We start from the raw sequence: 25066 nt of genomic DNA on the forward strand, positions 1-25066 counted from the left end.
CACAGCTGGAGCCGAAAGGGCTGAGGTGGAGGCATGTGTGTCTGTGACTGACAGTCCTTTAAGCTCCCTGTGCAGTGTCTTTTATACCACACAGAATCTTGCGTAGTGGTTTGCAAAATATTTCGGTGCTTGGTATACTCCTTATAATGCCACTCCTCCTCTCAGTCCCTAAGGCACGTCTATGAAAATCTAGAGTTCCCCCAAGAACCCAGTTTGAGAACCACTAGTCTATGTAATATATAATAATTGACCTCAGGCCCCACCCTGTGGGGTGAAGATGGGGGGGAGGTGGGCAGGGAAAGCTGCTATGGCTACTGACAGCTGGACGGTGACTCGGGCAATGGTTTGAAGGATGGGAATGGGAACCGGAAAGAGTTACCAAAAGCTCATATAATCAGGTCACACCGCCATTTCAACCACCAGGACAGTGGCAGGGCCAGCAAGGATGTCCCCCTCCCCATATGCTGCCCTCTGGCGACTTCTTTTCTACCCCAAAGCTGCCTCAAGGAAACTGCATACAAATGTCAGGGGAGCAAGGGGCGGTTTGCTCAGGTTCAGACACTCCTCCACAGTCTCGCTCCGCCCACCCCGGGCTCCGTTTCCAATGGAGCAACCCAGGTGACGAGGGACCTGGGCTGGGCGGTCTGGCAGTCTTCCTGAGGCTGAAAGAGCAGCTTGTGAAGGGAAGTATCCGGAAGGGGCCAGATCACCTGAGGAGGCAGATGGGGGAAGGCGGACGAGCTGCATAGAAACAGACAAGTTCTGGGGCCTAGAGAGAGGAAGCTGCCTAGAGGGACCCGAATCCCCCTCCAGTTACAGCGCACACGCCATGGGCTGGACGCAACGTGGCATTGAGTCATGGAGAAGGCGAGGAGGAGATTGTTACCAGGATATGGATCACTTGCTCAGGGTCCAGTCCTTCAACCGAAACTCCATTCACTTCCACCAGTTTGTCTCCAGCATATAACAGCCCTAGGCAAACAGGAACACAAAACAAAGAGGGGTACAAAAAAACTCAAAAATGGCGGTAGCCATCCCAAAGCTCCTTAACAAACTCGCTAACCCAAGCAGGGTCTGACATCTTAAATTTCATTGTGAAATAATAATAATAAAGCAAACTGGCTATTCCAACTTACACCACCACCAAAGTGCATGAGAATGGCATTTTTCTACCTTTCCACCAACACTGGGTATTAACTGGTGGTGATACTTTTATTTTCACTAATCTGATGCTGTAAAATGGAACTGGAACTCTGGTAAGAAGATAACACGAAAAATAAAGCTGTCGGGGTCATGAGAAAATGTCAACTGAAAAGGAAATGGGGGGTATTCTTCAAAAGAGAAAATGTGGAGAAACTTGAGGGTTAAGATTGAGGCTTGAGAAATGTGAGGTAAGACAGTGCAGATAAGAAGCAGGATGACATCATGGAACAGAAGCCAAGGATGATGAAAATTTTAAGAAAGGTTTTGTCAACAACATCAAATGTGCTGCAGAAGTAAAAATAAAACTGAGGCTGACAGAAGGGCCAGTGGACTTAGCAACTAGGAAGTCCCCGGGTAATTTCTCTAAGAACGTTGGGGTATGAACCCTGCACCAGGTTTCCAGGGTCATGGGCAGCGAGGACACAGACAGCAGGTACAGAACAGCTCGTTTCAGAAGCACAGTGATGAAAAGAAGGAAATTTGGTTCTATGATAGAAAAAGCAAGCAACAGGTGTTTGAAGACGGGGAAGAGAGATGCCTTTTTGAACACCGAAGGACCAAGTGAAGAGTGAAAGTTGGGAATATAGAGTGAGGCAGACCTGGACTTGAATCCTGACTCACACTGTGAAACCTCGAGCAAGTTAGGTGGTTAATCTCTTTGAGCCTCAGTTTCCTCATCTATACAATAGCATGATAATAGTTACCTTGTTAGGTTTACATGGGAATGTAAAGTAAGGGAACATTAATTTAGTGCCTAGAATGGAGGGACTCAGTGAGGAAGGGCAATGGGACTTCTCTGGAATATTCCTTTCTTCCTTCTTAGTAACCAAGCAATAGAACTTATTAAAGCTCAACCTCAGTTAGGAAAGAGGGGCTTCCCAGGGAAGATTAAACAATCATTCCCTGTTTTCCTGGTCATGCTTGCAACCTGCTGCTCCAGCTTACCACTCCTCTCTGCCAGCCCACCATGGATGACTCTGGCCACCAGGATGTCCCCTGTCATCTCGTGGCGCTTGATGGTTGCTCCCTGGGGAGAGAGTACAGTAGAATCCCTTTTTACCTAACATGACCACTTTCCTGGGGGCTTCCCTCAATGTCGCTGTGGTCTTTCGGACAAGGGCATTCATACCAACCAGGGCCATACATACTGTGCCATGAAAAAGGAAAGGCCATTCAACCTTGGTCTACCAAAGTCTATATCCAACCACATAGACATCAAAGAATATTCAGATCCTTCCAAAGGTAAAGAAAACTCCCACAATTACAACCTAATCAGAGGGATTATGCTTAGAAAATCAAATTAATGCCTTACTTAGCTTCCCCTTTATAGAGGAAAAAAACTTAGGCAAATACATTAGAACAGAGTAAAATATATGTACATGTCACAGAGCCAAATAATAAAATAAAATAATTGCTTATCTCTCACAGCTCTTAGAAAACAAAAACACTAAGCAGAGATCTTCCCTGGTGAAAACATTACAACCTGTAATGTGTTTGAAATCACAGGCAAAATTCATTAAGATACAGTTTAGCCATTATTATCATGGATTCCCTCACATTTTCTGATTGTCTCACACTACATCTGTGACGACAGACAAGAATATTGCCCAAGTAATTACTAGAGATAACTTAGTTCATAATTAACCCTGGTGTAATCCTAAATGAATACGTAAAATGATTTCCTTACCAGGGGCTGCTGGTTTTTCACCAGGCAAACAATCCTCATTGCTTCCTCGCTCTCAGGGATGTTGTCTGGCAGGGGAGGGAGAAGCGGTTCAAAGTCTTTCTGAGCCACGGTGTCATGGGCGCTGAGCAAGGCCTGGGAACAGAGAAGGAAAAGGGGAACAAACGTCACACATAGGACACACCCACCTAGAAGATGCTGACTCAATACTATGTGAGATACAACAACAACCAACACGTACGGGCCAGGCATAGTTCTAAGTGTTTTATGTGGATTAACTCAATCTTCACAATAACCCTGAGGCAAGAATATATATTTTTTAATTTCTTAAATTTATTTTTATACACTTTGTAAAGGTTACTTTCCATTTACTGTAATTACAAAATAGTGGCTATTTCCCATGTTGTACAATACACCCTTGTAGTCTATCTTTCACCCAATAGTTTATACCTACCACTCCTCCACTCCCATATTGCCCGCCCCGCTCCACTGGTAACTACTAATTTGTTCTCTATATCTGTGAGTTTGCTCCTTTTTTGTTATATTCACTAGATTGTTGTATTTTTTAGAGTCCATATGTAAGTGACATCATACAGTATTTGTCTTTCTCTGTTTGACTTATTTCACTAAGCATAATGCCCTCCGAATCCATCCATGTTGCTGCAAATGGCAAAATTTTATTCTTTTTTATGGCTGAGTAGTATTCCACTGTGTGTATATATATATATATATATATATATATATATATATATATATATATATATATACCACATCTTCTTTATCCATTCATCTGTTCATGGACACTTAGGTCACTTCCATACCTTGGCAATTGTAAATAATGCTGCTATGAACATTGGGGTGCATGTATCTTTTCTTTTCAGATTCATGTTTTTGGTGTTTTTCGACATATACCCAGGAATGGAATTGCTGAGTCATATGGTAGTTCTATTTTTAGTTTTTTGAGAAAACTTCACACTGTTTTCCACAGTGGCTGCATCAACTTATTGATACAAGTGTTCCCTTTTCTCCACATCCTTGTGAGGCAAGTATATTTATTTCCCCCATTTTACAGATAAGGAAACAAGGCAGAGAGAGGGTAAGCAACACATAATATATTCTTTCATTTCTGATAAAATGTATTCTGTCACATTCTCATTTCCTGGAAACCCATGTAATCCATGGTGCTCCTATAAACTTGAACTACAAAACAACTATTGTAATAGTTTCCCCAATTAAGGTAGAATGAGGATCAGTAATCAAAACACCTTGCTGGTTTAATTATCAGTGACACTTAAGGGCCCATGTGAAACAGAATGAGAAAAAGTAGTCCTCTACTTTTAGGGTATGATCAAAGAGTTCTTTCTCATGGCCCAGTATGTTAAATTCTCATTTCACGAGATGGGGAAGTAGTCATTCTACAGCGCTGCCAGAGACTGGTGGACAGAACTTCGTTGGAACTCAGAGAAAATTCTCTAGGTTTATCTTGTGAAATAAAACTTTTTGACTGATAAATTCCATTGCTCCAAATGCAGACATCCTCTTAAATTCTAATTTGTTGATAAATTGATCTCAAAATCTATAAGTACTATGAGATAGGTTTCTATTCTGCAATCAAATGTTCTTCATATACCCCCTCATAGAGCTAATCATTATTATACTGTATTTTCCAAACACCTTCACACACTTTATTCGAAACTTAAAATAACTTAAGATGTATGCTACCTCGATTGCCCCCCACAGAATTTTAGAGGTACAATGGCTTTCCCGGGGGGAAAAAGACACCATGGGAAGTTCTGGATGCCTCCTTATAAATAGGGCAGGCTTGTCTCCATGACCAATGAGATTAAGCCAGTCACGTCCAAGTCCCATATCTTTAGGTACAGTCTGTTGGCCACCCACATACGGTAATAGAACATCTATTCAGAGAGCACATTTTCTAGCACATTTATTTCTCCTTCTCAACTTTGTCTATGTGCCAGATGGTTATATCTTGTTCATTTTAGCAAGCACTTGCCTTTAAGTGTGGAGCCTGGAGGATTTGTCTCAGCTCTTGGATCTCAGGGGACTTGGGGGTTTCACGTAATATCTTCACTACCTGGTTGGTGGAAAAACATACATTGTGAATTTTTTAACAATCTTTGTCACCTAGTTAACATCACCCAGGTTGGATAGCAGGTATACTGACATGATATTGACCTAAGAAAAGCTGTTACTGAAGCCTTCTTTTTCATCTTTAAAGTCAGGGCTTAGAGTCTTTCCTTATCATTAAACTTCATTACAGCAGGTAGAATCCAAGATTTGGGGTAGATCTAAACCACAGTGCCCCAGTCCTGGCACATTGCAGGCTTGGAGGAAGAACAAACATAATTTTGTAATGTCATATGTGCCAAGGCAATATCCCTCTAGTGGCTCTAAGATAGCTGTTTGCTAATGTGAATGCTTTACAGGCAGGTTAAGGTATCTGAGTTCTCCAGGTATAGGTTCAATTACCTGGAGAACCCAGGTAGCTTAATCCCATGGAATGTTCCATTCTTCAGTTGCAAAATGAAATAGTAATTTGTATTTTAGGGCTTATTATTTGATGAGCAATTTTAACGTTTGTTGCAACAAAAAAGTGCTAGACAGAATAAATTCTGATCTCTTTGCTTTGGTTTAGGCATAGACCTGCGTCTGACAGGACATAAGTCCTTTCAAGACTTTAACCAGCTCCATGAATCTTCAGCAGTCAAGCACCATCACATATTGTCAAATGAAAACAAGCAGTTTAGCAAGCTGCACCTCCACTCACTGGGGTTACAACTGAATAAAATATCACGTGTGTGTTTCCCTATGGACAGCTGAGAACCATTCAAGTTGTTGATTACTGGAGCTGAGGTTAGAAGTTTTCTTTTTTAATTTCTTTTAATATGGACAATAAATAAAAACAAAACAGATTATATTTATGCATCCATTCAGCAAATATGCATTGAACATCTACTGTGTGCTAGGCAGTGTTTTGAGTGATGCAAATAGAGCACTGAATAGGCAGACAAAAACCCCCAGTCTCATGGAGTTTACATTCTAGTGAGGAGCCACAGACAATAAATAAAATATATAAGTAGAAGAGTTTTATTTGATGATGTAAAGAGTTAAGAAGAAAAATGAAATAGGGAAGGTGGATAGGGAATGCTATGAGAGGATTGCAGTTTTAGATGGGGTGACCAGGGAAAGCCTCCATGAGGTGACATTTGAGTGGGGACTGGAGGGAGATGAGAAAGCAAATCGTGTGGCTATATGGGCAAGGGCATTACTGACATAAGGAATAGCAAGTGCAAAGGGCCTGCGGCAGGAGCGTGTCTGGTTCAAACAACCACCAGGGGTTCAACTGGCTGGAGCAGAGTGAATAAGGGAGAGAGTGGTGAGTATGACATCAAAGAGGTAACAGAGGCCACCTTATGTTTGACTATGCAAGAATTCTGATGTTTACTCGGAGATGAGAAGTTGTTGTAGGAAGAGTTTGAGCAGGGAAGTGACATGATTTGACTCATCTTTAATCAGAATCTCTTTGGCTGCCATGATGGGAATAGACCACAGGGGAGCAAGAGTAGAAGGGGCGACCAGGTAGGAGGCTACATCGCAGTTATCCATGTGAGAGGCGACGATGCCGTATATTAGGTGGCACAGCAGAGGTGGGGAGGTTCTCGATATATTTTGAAACTAGAGCTGACAGGACTGGGTGTGGGTGTGAGAGAAAGGAAAAGTCAAAGATGACCCCAGAGGTTTCAGCCGGGGTACTGCAAGAACAAAGATGTCTTTAGTGAGATGGAAAAGGCTGGGGTAAGAGCAGCTTTGGGGATGGGACGGCCAGGAGCTCTGTTGGGGACATGTAAAGTTTGAGGTCCATTAGACATCTCAGTAGGATGGGAGGGGGCAGAGGACATCAGAGCCTGCCGTCCAGGAGCCCAGAATAGGGATGTAAACTGGGTATCATTAGTAGGGCAACATCACCCTCTTTCCATGGGGTAATTAGGTCCACGGTTTAGGGAAAAAGAGGGAAATGCACACAAGCTAAAAATGTGTCTTGTTGGTTCTAATTTGGGGAGACTGCAGGCCTTCTATTAAAGTTCAATTAGAAACAGTTATCAGATGCATAATCACCAACTGAATTTTTCCATTAGAGCATTTAAACTAGCACTATGAGTAAAATGGTATCACGTTAAAGCTCTACTATTCTCTGGATGAAAAATCACCTCACCTCGTAGGATAACGCCTGGGCATGGGGTGTGGCAGGAATGAGCTTCTTTCCTTTAAATTCCTGGAGGCAGTCATAAACCTGCCGAGGGGCAACGAGGAGAGAATGACATATCGAGGGAAGGCTCACCCAGGGGAGACTCAGCCTGAGCGATGGCACAAGTGGCTGGGTAGCATGTGTGTTGGCCTTTAATAAGGTGTCTCTAGTTGTCCAAGCGAAATGAACTCAAGACTGGTGGCTCTAATGCTTCAAATGCTTCATTATTGGCTGCCACTGGAAACTGTTCTTCCCCAAACAATATCATTGATAAAAAGAAACGTGAACTTTTACTCTTGTTAAATTAAGTAAGCCTGGGTTTTTCCAGGCTTGAGGCCAATAAGGATTTGAAGCCAGAGACCTGTGGGAACTTCCAGGCTGGGTAGCTGCGTAGGGCATGGGTTAGGGGCTCAGGTTCACCAGGGGATCTGAATGAGAGGCCAGGCACACTATACATGCTGATTTGTACTCTGTGCTCATCTTTTGTTTCCTTTCCTCCCTTAATTCTCCAGTAAAAGTTTGTTTATAAAAATTCCAACTTTGTTGACCCTTAGGAATTGTTTTCCATACTAGGATCTAGGGTTGGGCTGAGAACACCAAGGTCTGACTAGCTCTGCAGTGCAGACCTTAATCTTATTTTAGAAATCTAGTTTCTCTTACAGTTGGAGAAATGAGGTCCAGGAGGTCAGCTCAGCCCTGCCTTTCTCCATCCGGATCTGGGATGGCGGGGCTTCCTTGCTCTACCTCAGTGCCCAAGCTCAAGTTTACCTGGAAGTGATTAAGCCTGGTGGATTGATGCAGGGAGCACAGAGCCCAAGCAGCCTACCAGTGGTAGCAAAGGCAATGCCTTTAGTGGCATTCATACCCCTGTATTAGCTTCCCAGGAGGAAAAAGTCCCTGGTAGAAATCAAGTAGTTTCCCCCAAAGTTTTATTCAGATATAATTGAGATAGAACATTGTATAAATTTAACAGGTATGACATGTTGATTTGATACACATATATGCTGCAAAATGATAACCACGATAAGGTTAGTTAACACCGCCATCACTTCACATAATTACCACTTTGTCTGTATGTCGTGATAACGTGTAAGATCTATTCTCTCAGCAAATTTCAATTATGTAATACAATATTGTTAAATATAGTCACCATGCTGTACATTTGCTCCCCAGAACTTATTCATCTTATAACTGGAAATTTGTACCCTTTGACCAATATCTCCCTATTTCCCCTCCCCCTAGTCCCTGGCAACCACTATTCTCTCTGCTTCTATGAGCTCCACCTTTTTAGATTCCACACACAAGCGAGATCACACAGTATTTGTCTTTCTCTGACTTATTTCACTTAACATAATGTCCTGAGGTCCATCCATGCTGTTGCAAAAGGGAGGATTTCCTTCCTTTTTATGGCTGAATAATATTCCATTGGACATCCCACTTCTGAGTATATAGTGATAGTGAAATGAAATCACTACCTAAAGAGATATCTGCACCCTGTGTTCATTGAAGCTTTATGCACAATAGCCAAGGCATGGAAAAAAACGTTGTGTCCAACAATGGATGAATGGATTAAGAAATCAGGTGTTTTAAAACCAGTGCTGTGTGGAGTACCTCTTTGCTCATGTTAAGTATGTTGACACTTCTTTCTTATCTTAAAGAATATAATATTAACATGCATCATAAGGCTGACCACATTTCACTTAAGTGAAGGAAACACATCCTCCAAAAAATAACTTCAAAAGGATCTTTCTTAATAATAACATTTGTTCAGAAGAACAAAATTATAGTCAGATGCTATTGTATAGTGCATGAAATTTTAGCCAAATTTAAAAAAAGAAGAGATCTTCAGAGTAAGAAAAACTTAAGATACCTAAACAGAGCTGTAGACATTTCATGTCCTAATTTATGAAAACAAAGAGGGATGATTTTTTAAAGCATTTTTATTTGTCCTGAGTTGGCCTCAAGGACAAAGGGCTGTAGACAGCTGCTAAGGGTGCTGCCTATGGCCATTTGTGGTGGCCGCTGTGTGACCCCAGGGGCCTCTGGAAGAAAGGGAGTTGGGGGCAGAAAAGAGAGGAGCTGCCATATTCTTTTCCAACCAAGTAAATTCCTTCCTAAGCTAAGAGGTTGTGTAGCTCGTCTCTGAACTTTTTCCCAGTTGAAATTTCCTGCCAACTGACAAGCAACACTGTTGGATGAGTAAGTTCTGCTCTCAAGGCTAAGGCTTCTGGGCAATGGAACGCTCACCTTGAGCAGAGCCTGCAGCCACGGGGAGTGAAGGAGGTCATACAGGAGACACACTCCATTCACGTCTCGGCTGTAGAACAGATTCAGCTGTTGTAGCACAAGCCTCAGGATTTGGGAGATACCTACAAATGGGAGAGGGCAGAGATGGGTGGAAAGGCAGGTGTAAATGTGAAGGATAATTCAGACTGCTGGGAGGTGCCCGGGGCTCGTGAGGAGAGGAGAGGAGAGGACACTGGATTTAAGGCCAAAAAAAATCTGCCTTCTAGCCCTGTTCTATCACTTACTGTGTGAACTTCAGAAAGCCATCCAACTATCCGGAACCTACTTTCCTTGTGGCAAAATTAGAGTATGTTAGCTTCCCCACAGGGTTGTTGCCAACATTAGATGAAATAATAGATCATAGTATAGAAATGGAAGATTTTATGAGAGCAATATTGCTTTCCCCTCCCCAATCTTAACAGCCTCTGGTTTATTCCAAAATTATCTAGTTGTTTTCTGGAGCCTCCTTCTCTAATTCAAACATGGAACCATGTGTATTTACCCTTTATGAAAATTCTTATTGAAAAACTCTCCTAATAGGCCTTTAGTACATATCTCAGGATTCCACTATTAAAGGGACTGAACAGAATTTAGTAAATGCTTGGTTGCTTTTACAAGTATTTTCATAGAAATCCTATTTGTTGCAGTGATATTTTGAATGTGAACAAGTTGTGAAGTTCTAAGGCAAAGTGAAACGTCGCGGGGTAGGAAAAAAAGAGATTCTGAATCTACTGTGTCAATTTCTTTCCTTCCTGCCTTGAAAATCACTTAGACTTATCACTAATAGATGCAATAAGACACTTCAAACTGTATGACAAATTCCTTATAGGAATCACAAAAAATCTATCAGAATTTCTGCACCTAAATTGGATCACATATTTAGAGGGATATTAAAAGAACTTTCTGGTCTAGAAAAGGAATCTGACACCACATACCATTCTCTGGATTGGTTACCGTAGAAAGCTTGTCGTCCTTCTCCTTGCTGTCTGGCGGGTCTGCTCCTTTGTCTGACTGTATCATGCTCCCTTCCCAAGCTTTCAGAAGGAATTCAGAGCTAGGGAGCAGATCAACAAACAGCACACAGCTCACTCAATCACACTGGCCCCGCAGCTCTTAGTACATATATAGACACATATTTTCAACAGCATTTATTGAGCAAGTCAGGCACTGTGCTACATACACACCAGGATCCACATCGAATAAAACAGTCTTGCCCTGTGGCGTTTCCTCTCTAAATTAACCATCACCAGCTGTGTGAACGAGAAAACTACTATTTCATGAAATATTCCTTCTACTCCCGTTTCTTAAAACAACTGACAAACAATGTCATGTTTGTTTATTTTCCACCTCTTTGCCTAGTTGATTTCACCATCATTCAGAGATCAGAAGAGCCTTCCCTGGCCTGACTCCATTCAGGTGCCCTCTTCCCTCTCATTGCCCGTATAGTTCTTCATGGCACTGATCACAGCAAAAGTTATGGGTTACTGCTGAGGATACTCTTAGGGTTTACTTTATATATTGCTTTAAGTAGGTTTAGTTTCAAGAAACAGAAACCCCAAATAATAGTGGCTTAACAGAGTAGTCTATATCTTGCTTATGTAAAAGTCCAGAGGCAGAGCAGCCCCACTCCATGAAATTCTCAGAGAATAGGCTCCTTCCAGCTCACTGCTTTGCCCCTTTGGGGTGTGGTGGTGTTATTATCTTCCTGTTCCAAGATGGTGGCTGGAGCACCAGCCATCACCTCTACATTTCAGCCAGCAGGATGCGGATTAAGAAAACGAGGGCAAAAAAAAAAAGAAAACGAGGGCAAAGGGGACATGCTCACTGCTCTTTGAGAAAGTTTGACAGAAGTTGCCCTACACAATGAGAAATCACCTCAGGCCCTGCAAATTTTCAAATGTCCCACTGAACTTTCATGTTGCTGGAAAAACAACAACAACAACAAAAAACACCTTATAATTATCTGACCCCAGAACTCAACTTCTCTTTACATATGAACACAAAGTATTTTTGCACAGTTTTAACATACACTGAATTTTCTGGGATGCTGCTACCTTAACTGTGGAATGAACTTACTTCATTTTGCTTGGACTTTATCAAGTTCCCCATTTCAGAAAATCAGGTCATTAATGGTTAAGCTGCTCAAAGTATAACATGTCACTACAACACACCGCCATAAAGCCGTGGCTGTACCTCTGTCTGCATTCGAAGCTGCTGCGTCCCTGGTGGGGTCTCTTATAGGTGCAAACATGTGTTACTTCATTATATCTTTTGGTATAGTGATATCCCATATTTACACATCGAAATTTAGACATCTTATCAACTACATTTGTTTAATTTCTTTTTTATTATTACTAGGGCATTATATATATGGATTTTTTTTTTTGAAGTTTTGTGTGTCTTAGTCTGGGTTCCTCCAGAATCAGACACAGAGCAAGGATTCTAGTGAGGTGATTTGCTTGGAAAGTGATCTAGAACACTAGTAGTGGAGTGAGATATTAAGACAGGGCAAGGGGAAAAAGCCAGTAAAACGTACATCAAGCAAGTAACTGCTCTGGGCCCTATGGAGCTTCATCTCATGGAGGAACAAGGGACAAGGGAGTGGGGATATTTGTACAGCAACACTGCCAGACATGGGTTGAGGGCTTTCCCCAGAAAGCATTACTTCTGGTCCTTCCAGCCTGCTACATGCGTACTTTCAGATAGAGAGTGTAGGTATAGAATGCACCAAAAGGGATATGGGTAGGGCACCGACAGCATTTGTTACAGGAGAATAATAAAGGATAAATCAGGATTTTTTTAAAAGGAGCATTTCATATTAGTTGTTAAAGACGGGTCTGTTTTTTTGAATCTGATACGGTTGAGAACCACTGTCTAGAATCTAGACAGATTGTGGGGTTGAGTCAGGGAGGCTATCTAGAAAAAGACAGATTCTTATGTTGTCTCTAAATTCTATGGCAGTGAGAAGAGCAACACAGAAAGCTGTTATGAAATCTTAGACAACCTTCCCATACATTCTTTTCCCGTCGCACTGAAGTATTCTAGTTTGCCAGATTCTGCCTAAACTTGACATCATAAGCTTCTGCCTTGCGCACCACCACCCACCCCACCCAGCCCCAAATGAGTCAGTTTACACCCTGCCTTTTTCCTGCATTCCAGTTTCTGAGACTCTATTGAATCATTTAGCACAGCAGTTGCATGTATGACTCATCTTCCTCCCTGGAGGGGAGCACTTCCAAGGTAGGGTTTGAAAAGGGAGATGGAGTGTCTGCCAGACAAAAGCCAGAGCAAACAGGTGAGTCTGACACCAAATCATCATATTCAGGCAACTTCTTAAAATGCTTCTCACAAACCATATGTTCTTGGTGAGGCAGTACGAATTAAACAATAATGCTATGTGTGCATCGTAGGTGGACCACAATTCTTCCATATTTAATGCCCAGATGACAGTGTGCCCAACCAGGCCTATCCATGCAGCAGATGGGGGCACTAGAGACTGTACGTTCCTGAGATGAAATTGTGAGAGAAATTTACAGATAGACTGTGGTTTCTATAACGAAGTCTAATTATTAAAGTAACTTCTAATCAATCTACAGCCAACCCAGAGCTACACAGATAACTCATTCATATACTCTAGAAGGCTCATTTTGGCTAAAAGTTTCTCAGCCACTGAAGCATAAACAGTAATGTTCATCTCCACAACTTAGCTGAATTCTGAAAACAGTCATCCTCAGCTTCCTGTGACAAATTTGCTATGAGCTGAATTGTGTTCCCTCCAAATTCAGGTGTTGAAGCCCTAACCCCTCGATGTGATGGTATTTGGAGATGGGGCCTTCGGGAGGTAATTAGGTTTAGATGAGGTCATGATGGTGGGGCCCTCATGATGGCATTCATGCCCTTATAAGAAGAGACACCGTAGAGCTTCTTCTCTTAATCTCTCTGCCACATGAGGACACAGCCAGAAGGAGGCTATCTTCAAGCCAGGAAGAGGGACCTCACCAGAACCCAACCAGGCTGGTACTGTGATCTCAGACTTCCAACCTCCAGAACTGTGAGAAATAAACTTCTGTTGTTTTTAAGCTGCCCAGTCCCTGGTATTGGCCCAAGGTAAGCCAAAATTTCATAGAAGGAAACCTCGGAAAATGGTTTTGCCTCCTTCCGGGTGGCAAAGAAAACTGTTGCAACTTATCGTCCTCATAGTACTTATGCTTATCCTTCACGATTCCCTTATGCATTCACCTGTTCAGTATCTGGCTCCCGTGTGGGTCAGGTCTGGAGAGCGGACACTTTGCTTGTCTGTTCACTGCTGAATCCTCAGAAGTAAAAGACTGACACCTCCCCAGGGAGCCCAAGGACAGCTGGGACATCAGTCCTGAGACAGGAGCAGCTGGACTCGGGAGGCCTGTGCCTTCCTCTCCTCCTCAGCCTGGTTATATCGACTTCAACCTCCTTCCCCGTCAGACTTGGAAATCGGGGCTGACAGATCTTGGAGGCAATCAAATGCAACCTTCATTTTACAGATAAGGAATTTGACACTCAATGGGGTATTCAGTAGATTTCACAAGCAGTAAAATCAAAAGTTTTCCTCTTTTGTTTCCATATTTAGTCCTGAAACATGCTAGTCCCTGGCAAAAGTCTGTGGTGTCCCTTCCTTGCCTGCCTTTTCATGACTGTCAGTTGAGACTTAGCTATTTCTGCTGTCTTGAGAGAGAGAGTTCTTGATTGAGACTGTAAATAATAGTCAATCATATGCAATTCCGAACTGATTAAGTAACACAGGAAGTATGGCCAGTTCTTATCATTAACTAAGAAGCTGCATTAGTGTTACTGATACCTAAGGAATTTCTCCTAAGTGTTACTTTAAAAATCAATATTTCTAGAAGACTGCTAAAAAGCAGTATATATGCACAGAGTGATTCCAATTTGTAAGCATTTTTTATGTTTATGATAGAATATTATACTTAAAAGGTGACAGTGGTACGACAAAATGGTCAATAATCTCTGGTTTCCAAAAAAAATCAATATTTCTATAAACTTAAAAATATAGTGATTACTATTAAATGCCACACTCCTTACCCGTATTATGCTCATTTTTCAAAACAATGCTTTCTACTAGACAAAGCCTGAAAAAGCACTTGAAAACTTGATGAGAAATGGCCTGTACAAAAATGGCTAGCTTCCTCTGGGTCAAAATGCTATTGATCAGGACTAAGACAAATGCTCAGTTTTACTCAGTCTCCATGGCAACTTATTATTCCATACTTAAGAAATGGTTTCTCACAGCAAAACCTGCTCTTTCGAAATCACAGAATTCTCCATATAATTTGAGATACGATGAAACTAAAGCATTCAAATTTACCCATAATTTTATTTTTAGCTCTTAAAAATTGACAGAAGGGCAGACATTTATAGACCTTTCTGGTAACTCGGGATCATTTGGCAGCGTCTCTTACCTGCAAGACTGCAAACATGCAATGTTGCTCCTATCCAGAGAAAAGCTTCAGCAGAAAATACCAGTGGGCTATTTGGTGCCAAAGTCACCTCACTGTTCTAGATAAAATCTCTGCACATCCTCTTTGATTTAATCCACAGAAGCCTAATCCAGCCTAACCACTAAATTACTCTTAAACCTCCCGTCACAAATCTTCCTAAGGATTCCTTGCACTGAAAAGTCCAATTTATATCATTTCAAACCTTCACTTCAGTATTTTCTGATTGCCAGCACATAGTTAACACCAAAAAAGATATTTTTGTTGACTATTTCAGGATAAGACACCCCAAAATAGACAATAACATTTTTATTTTCATCTAATGAAAAACTGATAACCTGAGAGTAAGCCGATCTTATTAACCTTATTTTCTCACATTATGATGAGGAAACAAGGGAAGACTCTTCAGCCAGTAATAATGAGACTTATAAAAGATCTCCTTCTGGAAGGTCCCCTACCAAGTTACTATTATGAACCTAATAGCCCATTCTCTATCTCAGATGGGAGCCACTTCCTTTTTGAAAATTTTATATTGCAGGGAGGTGTCAGTGGGAAGAACATTTGGAAGTAGAACGAGAGAAAGGGTACAGCTGGCAGCAAGGCAAAGGGTAAAGACCAAATGGCAACTGTTAAAGGTTTATCAGCCCTTTTATCCTAAATTAGACATATGGCATTCCTTTGTTCTCTGTTGTAGATGAAAACACAAGCTGGGAATGTGATACACTTGTGACTGTTTTGAGCACAGTGTATTTTATCAAAAGCACTTAATTTTATTAAAAATTTTCATTTTCAACTCGCTTTTTACTTTACGAACTTTTAATGCATAACCCAGCTATGAAATGACATCTCTGGCAGCTGTAGTAGGAAAGAGCACTGAAGTTAGACTAGGAAGTTCTGGAGTCCCAACTCTGACAGCGAGCCAATCACAGCCTCTCCTTGTCTGCAAAATCAGTGGAGTTAATACCTTCCCCCACAGGGCTGTGGGCATTCACCATGCATGTGTAAGACCTAGTAAGCTGCTGGCATGAGTGCTAGGTATTTTTATTTGCAGGCATTGGCCTGGTGACTTACAGGTTTTCCCCCCAAGGGAATTAAAATTTTATAGTTTTAATATGCTTTCTGAAAAGTATAAATACAGTATGAAGAGTCAAGTATTGGGACAGCTGCTTCAAGACTCCAATAAAAGGATGAATTATAACATGTTTCTCTTAAAATTGAGATAGCTTACTATCACTTGAGAACTTTTCAGTGGGTTTCACGTTTTTCTCTGTTAATTTCCACAATTACCCCTGTCTCTTCCTCTAAAGGGATCAAAGACATTCAGTAAATTTGCCTTTAGAAGCCAAATGTGGAACTTGTGTGTTTATTCCAAAATCAAAACAATTCCTAATGGAAATGTAAAGTGTTTAACATAAACTAATCTTTAAGAGTTGGTCCCTTTCCAATAATGGGCAGGCACATTCTAGTAAACGCTCCTTGAGAAGACATTACAACTGGTATATAATTAACTAATGCCTACCATTTCTAGCCAAAATTTTAAATCTTCCATTTTCCCTTCCTTGAATCTGTTTAGGAGGAAAAAAAATTTAACCTGTAACTATCAAAATATGTCTTTTATTCAAAGAAATAATAGTACCATTTCTTTTAAGACCCTTGACCTCAGTTTATTAGGGTCAGAAAGTTAATTTGTTGTCAGCAAAGGTGCTGTAAGTTTATGTTTATTTTAAAGAGAGAGATCTCTAAAACCCCAGTGGGATCTCTGAGGCCATACAAAGAGGCACAGATTACAATGCAGGCAACTCCCCTCCCCCAAAAAACTAAACTTGGACGTCTTTTAAATTTTTAGTTTGCCCTGTGTCATTTCTTTCGCAATCATAAACAACCTCATAAACATGAATGTTTTTATTATGAAAATTGCTGTTACATTACAGCCAACATTCCAAAACAGTATTTTAATAAACACTTGTCTTGATTATAAAGTAGAGCAGAAACCATGATCCTTTTCCAAAATCGATTAACATCTGCAGATGTTAACACAAAGGAGGAGGAGGACACTCCGTATGCTCACCCTGGTGTGTAGGAGATGAGATGGGGAAGAGCACCTATGTAATCCAAAACAGCTACTAGTGTTACTTGTATGGTATAAACCAAACACTTACAATAGGACATTAAAAAAAAAAAAAGTGCAAAACACTAAAAGGTTGAGGTGTCACAACACTTTTGAGATGGGAGAAGCCAAAGTGAGTTTCCTTTTCCTTCCCCTCTGTGAGTTCAGTGCAAGGTACAGGGAAGAACCACAACACTAGGTCAAGGATGGATGCAGTTCTTTGCCTCTGTATTTTCCAGTCTCTAGTTCTGCTCCAAAACACAGCCTGCATGCAAAAGCTCTTCAGGCTCTCATTCACAGGCCCCGGAATACAGCGTTTGCACACAGATGAATGAGGTTCTGCAGCAGCTAAGAGTCAGTGTCTGAATTCCAGTGTATTCACTCTGTAGCACTGTAAGGAATCCAAGAACAAAATTCCTATGTTCTTTCTAGTCGGGAGGCAGAAGACTCCTATTTGGATGTGCTCCAGGTCTGGGGTCAGGGTGTGGTAGAAGTAACTGCACAGAACCTCTCCCATCATGAATACCCTGGTGGGAAAGCTTAGAAAAAGTTAAAACTTCAGTTTAAAAGTTCCTCTTTCCCCTCCCTCAGCAAAGAAGCATGGTGCACACACGACTGCGAGGAATTTTGGAAGGCATAGTGTGGCTACTATAGTTTCAAGTACAATCTGCTCCTTGCAAAGGGGTCTGGGGTAACTGCAGGCAAACCAGAAACTCAAAAATATTCATCAACCTCTTTAATGTAAGAAGCTATACTGAGAATTTTTTGTTACAACTTCATGAGCTGGCATACTCTTTACTGTAGGAAGGGGTATCCTCTTTTTTCCAACAGCAGATGTATGACATTTGGGGAACTTAACACAGGCCAGGGACTGGTCTAATCTGATTTCTACCTCCTTTCCAATCCTCCCTTTAAACTATACAGTCTTTTATTCTGGGCTCAGAGCTCCGATCATTAGCAAGGCTCAGAAATAACAACCAAAATGATACAACGTCCTAATTTCAACACTGTTCTTTTTTGCCACTACAGGAAGACGCCAGATGGTGCTAAAACACTTTGAATAGATAATCCAGTTGTCAAGCTGTTATGCAGCCTAGTTAAGCTTCTCACGCTGGATCTGGTAGTAACATGCCTGAAAAAAAGTTCAAAACCATTTAAAATTTACTTTAAAAGAAATTACATAAATATAACAATTCACATGGGACTAAGAAAGGAAATCCTTGATTAATGCTGATAGCTCAACGACATCAGTTGCTTCCATTTTCCCGTTTTCTTGCAGTCCCCCTACCCTATCCCATGTCGATTTTGCCAAGTTATAATTAGTAGAAATAAAATTTTGTAAAATTCCCTCTGATTCTAAAACAGACAAAAAAATTTTAACAAGCTGTATAATATTCTTCATTAAGCAGAAATACCTTAATTTGTTAAGCCACTATTGACTGGACATGTAGAATATGCTGATGATCAGTATAAGGTACACAAACAACTACAATCAGAATCACCTAGCATGTCTGATAAACATACAGGTGAAGATTAAGCATCATTCCAGACCTAGTGAGTCAGAATTTCCAGGAATGCATCTTTAAGAAGCATCTCCAAGTGATTCTGAAAGTATCCAGGTTTGAGAGTTCCACTACAAAGAACACTTCATCCAAATAATACACAGTGTATTCCATTCTTTAATTTCTTGGGATAAATCACTAGGAGTAGGACTACTCAAACTCTAGAAACATTTTTGACGTTGTTGATATAAATGTTAATAACAATTGTTTTCTAAAAGGGTGATTTATTCTTTATCAGCAATGTGGGACTAATTCTGATTTCACTATAACCCCACCAGCCCTGGGTATAACTTTATAACATTTTTGCTAATTTAGCAGGGACAAAATGGCACTTTCTTTAAATCTGCAGTCAGGTTGAGCGTTTTCTTTAGGAATTTTTTTTTAATTAATTAATTTATTTATTTATTTTTGGCTGTGTTGGGTCTCCGTTTTCTGTGCGAGGGCTTTCTCTAGTTGTGGCAAGCGGGGGCCACTCTTCATCGCGGTGCGCGGGCCTCACTGTCGCGGCCTCTCTTGTTGCGGAGCACAGGCTCCAGACGCGCAGGCTCAGTAATTGTGGCACACGGGCTTAGTTGCTCCGCGGCATGTGGGATCTTCCCAGACCAGGGCTCAAACCCGTGTCCCCTGCATTGGCAGGCAGATTCTCAACCACTGCGCCACCAGGGAAGCCCTGAGCGTTTTCTTTTATATAAATATATTAATTCATTTCTTCCTTGGTGATATGTTTAGAGATGATCTTCATATAACATAAATACTAATAATGTAAGTCATTGGTAGCCAATATTTTTCCCAGTTGTCCCCTCCCTTTTCAGTTTATTTATTATAAATGTTAATGATATTTAAGTTGAGAAGTTTAAACAATTAGCCCAAGCCAGAAACCTGACATTTAATTCTAGTTTTTTCTCATTTTAATTTGCCTGTCTTTTCTTCTGTCTGCCTTTTTGTATATTTAAACCTTACTAAGGCATCTGTAATTCGCTACGTGAGTGATTCCACCCTGATGCCACCCTCCCTCCAAAACTGCTAATAAGCTCTTCCAATACTTTGACCATTTATTATATAATTCTCTTTTCCATTTTTGTTTGATGTTTCCATTTTCATATGTGAAATTTTTATTATAATACTGCCTATATGGGAGCTATCCCTTCCACTAAGGTATTTGTGTATTCCCATGACAGTAACATACTATCTTAATTATTGTAATTTCATAACACTTCATTAACTGACACAGTGGATCTGTTCTGCCTCTCTTTTTTTCAGAAGTGTTTTTGCCATTTTCTATTTGTTATTCTTCCAATAAACTTCACAATGATCGTATCAAATTCCAAGAAAAATCAAGGCAGCGGAACTGAAATGACTTCCAACAATCCCTACAGAGCACCCAGATCAGAGAACCTCATTTGTAACCTACTGGTTACAATAAATGGGAAAGAAAGAAGATGCGATTCATATTCATTACATACCTACTGCCTTCTGTGTTTTACCTTAATTCCATTAAATAGTTCTAATGTTGAATGTTTTTTTGGACACTTATAAGAATTCTTTCTGTTTCCTTTTTAAAGTTACATTTACATAGATGGTCTACATTTATAAGGATTTGTAACGATTTGAATGATCAATTTACAGGGAAGATTGGGTAATGAATAATTTGCTTTAGTATTTTGAGAATGATTCTACTTTAATATGTTATCGTATTTTAAAATATTAACAGTATGTGCTCTAAAGGCACTTAATGTTTGCATTAAGGTTTTATATAAAATAAAGGTTAATGACAGATTCATAATATGGTAAATGAAAGAGAGATTTTAACATAAAAAAATATTAAATAATAGCTATACTTTACCTTCAAAGTGGTGAACATTATACCCTGTTCCCCATGCTGAAGATATGGGTCCATCAGATCCTCGATGAGGTGTACTTCAGAGCCTAAATTCCTAATCCTGCCCAACAAGAAAAAGATATTGAGTTATTTCCATTTATATGTACATCCTACTTCTGAATCTATTTGAAAGGAAAAGAAAGAGCAGCTCAACAAAAAGGTAACACCGTTGTGAAAAGGGTTAACAGAAATGGATTGTTTTTCCAGTGGGGGAGCATGTTCCTGTCATCAGCTCAGAAAAGCAAGGGGCAGACTTGTTAAAATAACGTCACTGATATTAAAGTCAGAAGAGATTGGTCACCTGGCCCGTAGCACCACATATAAGAAAACAGGAAACAAATCATCCATGGACCACAAGAAGTCTTCCTGAAGTGATGCCAGGACACTCTGAGAGATCTCTTCAAAAGTCTGCTGGATGACTTTAAGTTTGTCTGATGGGGTAAATGTTGTGCTGTTGTTAAAAAAAAAATTAAAAAATAAAAATAAATGACGAAAAGACATCCTATGGTTTTCTTAATAGAGCCATTTGATACTAATTGTTTGATACAAATATACCCTCTTAGGGCTCACGTGCCTTAAGTTGGATACATCAGGCAAAAGGAGTCACTGGAAGGGATGATCTCTGTAATCCTATGGTCCTTTGAGGAAAGAAGCCTCCAACTATCAATGGCTCACATGAAAGAATTCACTAAGTCATAGATCATCTCCTTTTACCCATGTGGAATCTTATTTTCCTAATACATGCTCTTCTCTGAGTAAGAAGTTTGGTTAATTTCCATTTGGCTAAAGATACGATTATGTAGATAAATTGCTGGGTAGGTTCTCCACCACTTTTGAAAATGCAAGGGCCTTGTAGAGCAAAAGGTAACCCAAATGTCTCAGAGTCTTTCTGATCTTCAGGCTGAGTTTGACACCATCTTGGGGGTTTGGGAGGTGGAGTTAGAGCTTAGGTAAAGATAAGATCTCATCAGTATCTTAATAGACTAACTGCTCCTTTGATTTATGTAATTTTCAACAAATTAGAGATTACCTGATCTGCTGTAGACATTCTACAGCTGAGGCAAAACAAGCATCTTTTGTGGTTGGCAAAACCTGCAAAAAAAGAACTTATAAAGGTCAAAGAGGAAAGCTGTCTTATGCAGCAACAAGAAACATAAATGATACCAATGGCAGAATGCAGGTCTTCAGTGAATAACTCATGTTTGGGTATTATATTACCGAAGTAAAATAGAAACTGTTTTGCTATCTCGAATCCCCCCACACCAAATAAAAGCATATTTGCTGAGGAAACTAAAATCCACTATACCTTTTTACTCTCTCCAAGGATTGACAAGGTCACTGGCCAAAATTTCCTAAAACGAAATCCATACATTGTTAATACAAGTTGTTCCTTATGGTAAATTAGTCCCCATAAAAACAGTTAATGACTAGATTGACTTCCCTGTCCCCATTTAAAGTAACTATTCCACAGTTCCTTCATTTTTACTATTAAACCATTCCACTGAAAAAATTTACTTTCCAATTAAGGCTCATTCATTTTTTTCTGATAGCACAAATATATAATTATTGGGTGCTGGGGTGATCAGTTTTATCCTAACACTTCTAGAAAGTACAATCACTTAGTATTTCCTTGGACTAACAAAAAACAATGCCCTACAACAAAAAAGGGCACTTCTAAACTTTTAAATGAGAAATTGTAGATGGGGAGGGAGGGGAGAGAAGAGAAAAGAAGGGAAAGAAGAACACCAAAGATTGAATGCAATTAACTTTCTGAAAATGTGAATATATGTATTTTGCTTTGAAGAACTGCAAAATATCAGGCAGGATAACTCAAATTATTTACTTATATTCAGAAGAATAATCATATTTCAAACTCGTGTCTAAAAACTCTCAGAAATAGAGATTTTAGAACATCACTATTTTGCTGAAGACAGATATGTGATAGGTAAATAAACTGCAAATCATATATACAATTAGATATCAAAGTACCAAATTCCCGATAATGCTGTTTGCACGTTGAGTTAAAACAATTAGGTTCCATTCATAATTACTGTACTGACCTCTGCACCCCGAGGAAGCCCAAAAGAGCAACGTCTGGCTGCTTATTTAGTCGGAGAACACATTCCCAGTAAACATCCTCCTCCCGATCATTATCCAGGGCATAAAGCATGAACAGCGGAGGGTAGAGCCGAGGTAGGAGCACAGGAAGCAGTAACCCAGAACCTGTTACCACGTAACTACAAAATATTGGAGGGAGAGGGAGGAGCATTAATCTTAAAATTGAAAACAGAATCAAACATGGAGCTTTATTTTCTAGAACTTGAAAGTAAAGATGGGAATTTTTGAGCAAGGAAGCAGTTATATTCCTTCTTGTATGTAAGGAGTTAACATGAAAAGTCTACCTATGGCCCCAGAGTTTTGTCTTGGGCCAACTGTGAATTCTTATCATAAACTCAAAATCTAACTGAAAGCCCACTCTGTTTCCACTTTAAGGCTGAATTCCTCTGTTGTCCTAGGGCAGAATGATTTACATTGCTCAGTGGCCTTTGTGCCCAGTCATTTGTAGTTACAGTTTCATGGGGTTTGGCTAACAGAACTTGAGACCTAAAAGGAACCTCAGAGATCACAAAGTCCAGCCATATTATTTTATTTATTTTTTAAAAATTTTTTATATTTTAAATAAATTTATTTATTTATTTATTTTTGGCCGCGTTGGGTCTTCACTGCTGCGCACGGGCTTTCTCTAGTTGCAGCGAGCGGGGGCTACTCTTTGTTGCGGTGTGCTGGCTTCTCATTGCAGTGGCTTCCCTTGCTGTGGAGCACAGGCTCTAGGTGCGCGGGCTTCAGTAGTTGTGGCTCGCGGGCTCTAGAGCGCAGGCTCAGTAGTTGTGGCGCACGGACTTAGTTGCTTTGCGGCATGTGGGATCTTCCCGGACCAGGGCTCGAACCTGTGTCCCCTGCATTGGCAGGCGGATTCTTAACCACTGTGCCAGGGAAGCCCCCAACCGTATCATTTTAAAAAGAAGGAAACAGATCCAGAGAAAACTTCTCCTGGGATTCTTTGCATAAGATCACTTGGTGCCCACCCCCTTTCTTCACCATCTCCACCCAGCTCCACTCACCCTGGTTCTGGTGATTCAGATCTGGAATCTGACTTCCCAGTGCAAAAGGATTTTCTTTCAGTTGGCAGAGGAGCAGAGAGAGGAATTGTGGTGCCCTCTTCAGGAAGCTCAGGAAATAAGAACCTAAGGAAGAATAAAGAATATCATTACACAATTACAACTCTAGAGTGGATAAAAAGAGTAAAAACACATTTCCATTATTTAATCCTTTAAGGACCAATAAAACCTAACTTTCTATCAACTAAATAAGTCAGTTTCCTTAGAGTCTTAACTGATGCTTCTTACAGGATAAAATTAAGAATCTAGCTAATGAATAACACCACTAAAAAATCTATTTGTTGTGTTTTTTTCTGTCTAGTTACTAAAGAATGAACAATTCTGATCTATATTATATATGTTTTTCTTACTGGCAAATCTCATCTGAGGTCAATGTGTATTGACTCTTCAAGAAGAGATCATTGTTTTCAGAATATAAACAATTAAATGTCCAACATTAAGAAAAAATGAAAACTCAATTCATGCAAAAATTAAAAATTTTTTTTAAAAAGCCAAGCTGTTGAAAAACTTTTCCAAATGATTGAGCTGCTAAATTGTTGAGGATTTTTCCTTAGGCGTTGAATTCTCCCTGGATTTTATTTCCCACCTCTTGTATGCAAATGGTAGATTCTAACCATAAACAAGTTTATTGTCCTGTTTATTTTTACAGACTTAAACCTTAACTCTTTACAGGCAGTTTGCAATCTTCTGTATTTTTGTAGACTTTTACCATGCCCCTGCCTCGATTTTATAGTAAACTACAAAGTTCAGGAAACTTACCTTCATTTCACCCATCTAGCTAATGTCAGAGCTGAAACAATCCTAGCCCAGCGATCTTTTTAGTAGATAACACTGCCCCCTCCAAACTGAAACATTTCCAAATGCATTTATCAGTTTTGAGGCTAAATAATATAAGGAGGTTTTTCTGGGACAAATTCATAAACTTTTGTATAACTGTCTCAATACAGTACTTGTTGGCTTAAACCCAGTAAAATATCTTGAATTTCATAAGTTCCAAACTTGCTTGCTGCCTGAAACTCTCCTTCGAAAAGGTGCTTGCTTGCTTTCTCACCTTCTTCAAAGTCTCTGCTCAGATATTACCTTATTAGTCATGCCTCCTTGACCTTCCGTTTAAAATAGCAGCATCTCACCTCCAGCTCCATTCTCTTCCCCTCCATCACATGAATCATCATCTCACATATTACATATTCTGTTTACTCTGTCGCCAGTAGAATGGAAGCCCCATGAGAGTACAGACTTTCTCTCTCTCTCTTTTTTTTGGGGGGTTGGTTTACTGATAAATTCCTCCAAGGGCCAGAATGGTGGCTAACACATAGATGCGCTCAAACATTTGTTGAATAAAGTGAACAAACAGGCTGTTGTCAAGGAATAGGACATAAATACTCAGGGCTAAAACTTCACATTAGACTT

The 25066-nt window shown here is 40.2% G+C and overlaps 2 protein-coding genes across 6 annotated transcripts in view; both read right to left on the minus strand.

Annotated features, from left to right (window-relative positions):
* The window catches only part of MPP4 (MAGUK p55 scaffold protein 4), a 37235-nt gene extending 26747 nt beyond the window's left edge, over nucleotides 1–10488 (minus strand). The window contains exons 1-7 of the mRNA XM_057551921.1: nucleotides 10376–10488; nucleotides 9402–9523; nucleotides 7122–7199; nucleotides 4902–4982; nucleotides 2891–3022; nucleotides 2149–2230; nucleotides 887–972 (exon numbers count right to left, since the gene is read on the minus strand). Coding sequence (XP_057407904.1) covers nucleotides 887–972; nucleotides 2149–2230; nucleotides 2891–3022; nucleotides 4902–4982; nucleotides 7122–7199; nucleotides 9402–9523; nucleotides 10376–10460 — 666 coding nt within the window. The 5' untranslated portion in view covers nucleotides 10461–10488. The remainder of the gene's footprint in view (nucleotides 1–886; nucleotides 973–2148; nucleotides 2231–2890; nucleotides 3023–4901; nucleotides 4983–7121; nucleotides 7200–9401; nucleotides 9524–10375) is intronic.
* A 6328-nt stretch (nucleotides 10489–16816) lies between these two features.
* ALS2 (alsin Rho guanine nucleotide exchange factor ALS2) overlaps nucleotides 16817–25066 on the minus strand; it is an 89861-nt gene continuing 81611 nt past the window's right edge. For 3 of the 5 annotated variants that reach the window (XM_057551032.1, XM_028168631.2, XM_057551031.1), the window contains exons 28-34: nucleotides 23600–23722; nucleotides 22538–22714; nucleotides 21784–21829; nucleotides 21508–21569; nucleotides 20779–20928; nucleotides 20442–20538; nucleotides 16817–17575 (exon numbers count right to left, since the gene is read on the minus strand). In XM_057551032.1, the coding sequence (XP_057407015.1) occupies nucleotides 17465–17575; nucleotides 20442–20538; nucleotides 20779–20928; nucleotides 21508–21569; nucleotides 21784–21829; nucleotides 22538–22714; nucleotides 23600–23722 (766 nt within the window). In that variant the 3' untranslated portion in view covers nucleotides 16817–17464. Of the gene's footprint in view, nucleotides 18169–20441; nucleotides 20539–20778; nucleotides 20929–21507; nucleotides 21570–21783; nucleotides 21830–22537; nucleotides 22715–23599; nucleotides 23723–25066 lie in introns of all 5 variants that reach the window. The other 2 variants (XM_057551034.1, XM_057551033.1) reach the window with 1 other exon arrangement.

The sequence above is a fragment of the Balaenoptera acutorostrata genome, chromosome 8 (genome assembly GCF_949987535.1).
Source record: "Balaenoptera acutorostrata chromosome 8, mBalAcu1.1, whole genome shotgun sequence".
Lineage (NCBI taxonomy): Eukaryota > Metazoa > Chordata > Mammalia > Artiodactyla > Balaenopteridae > Balaenoptera > Balaenoptera acutorostrata.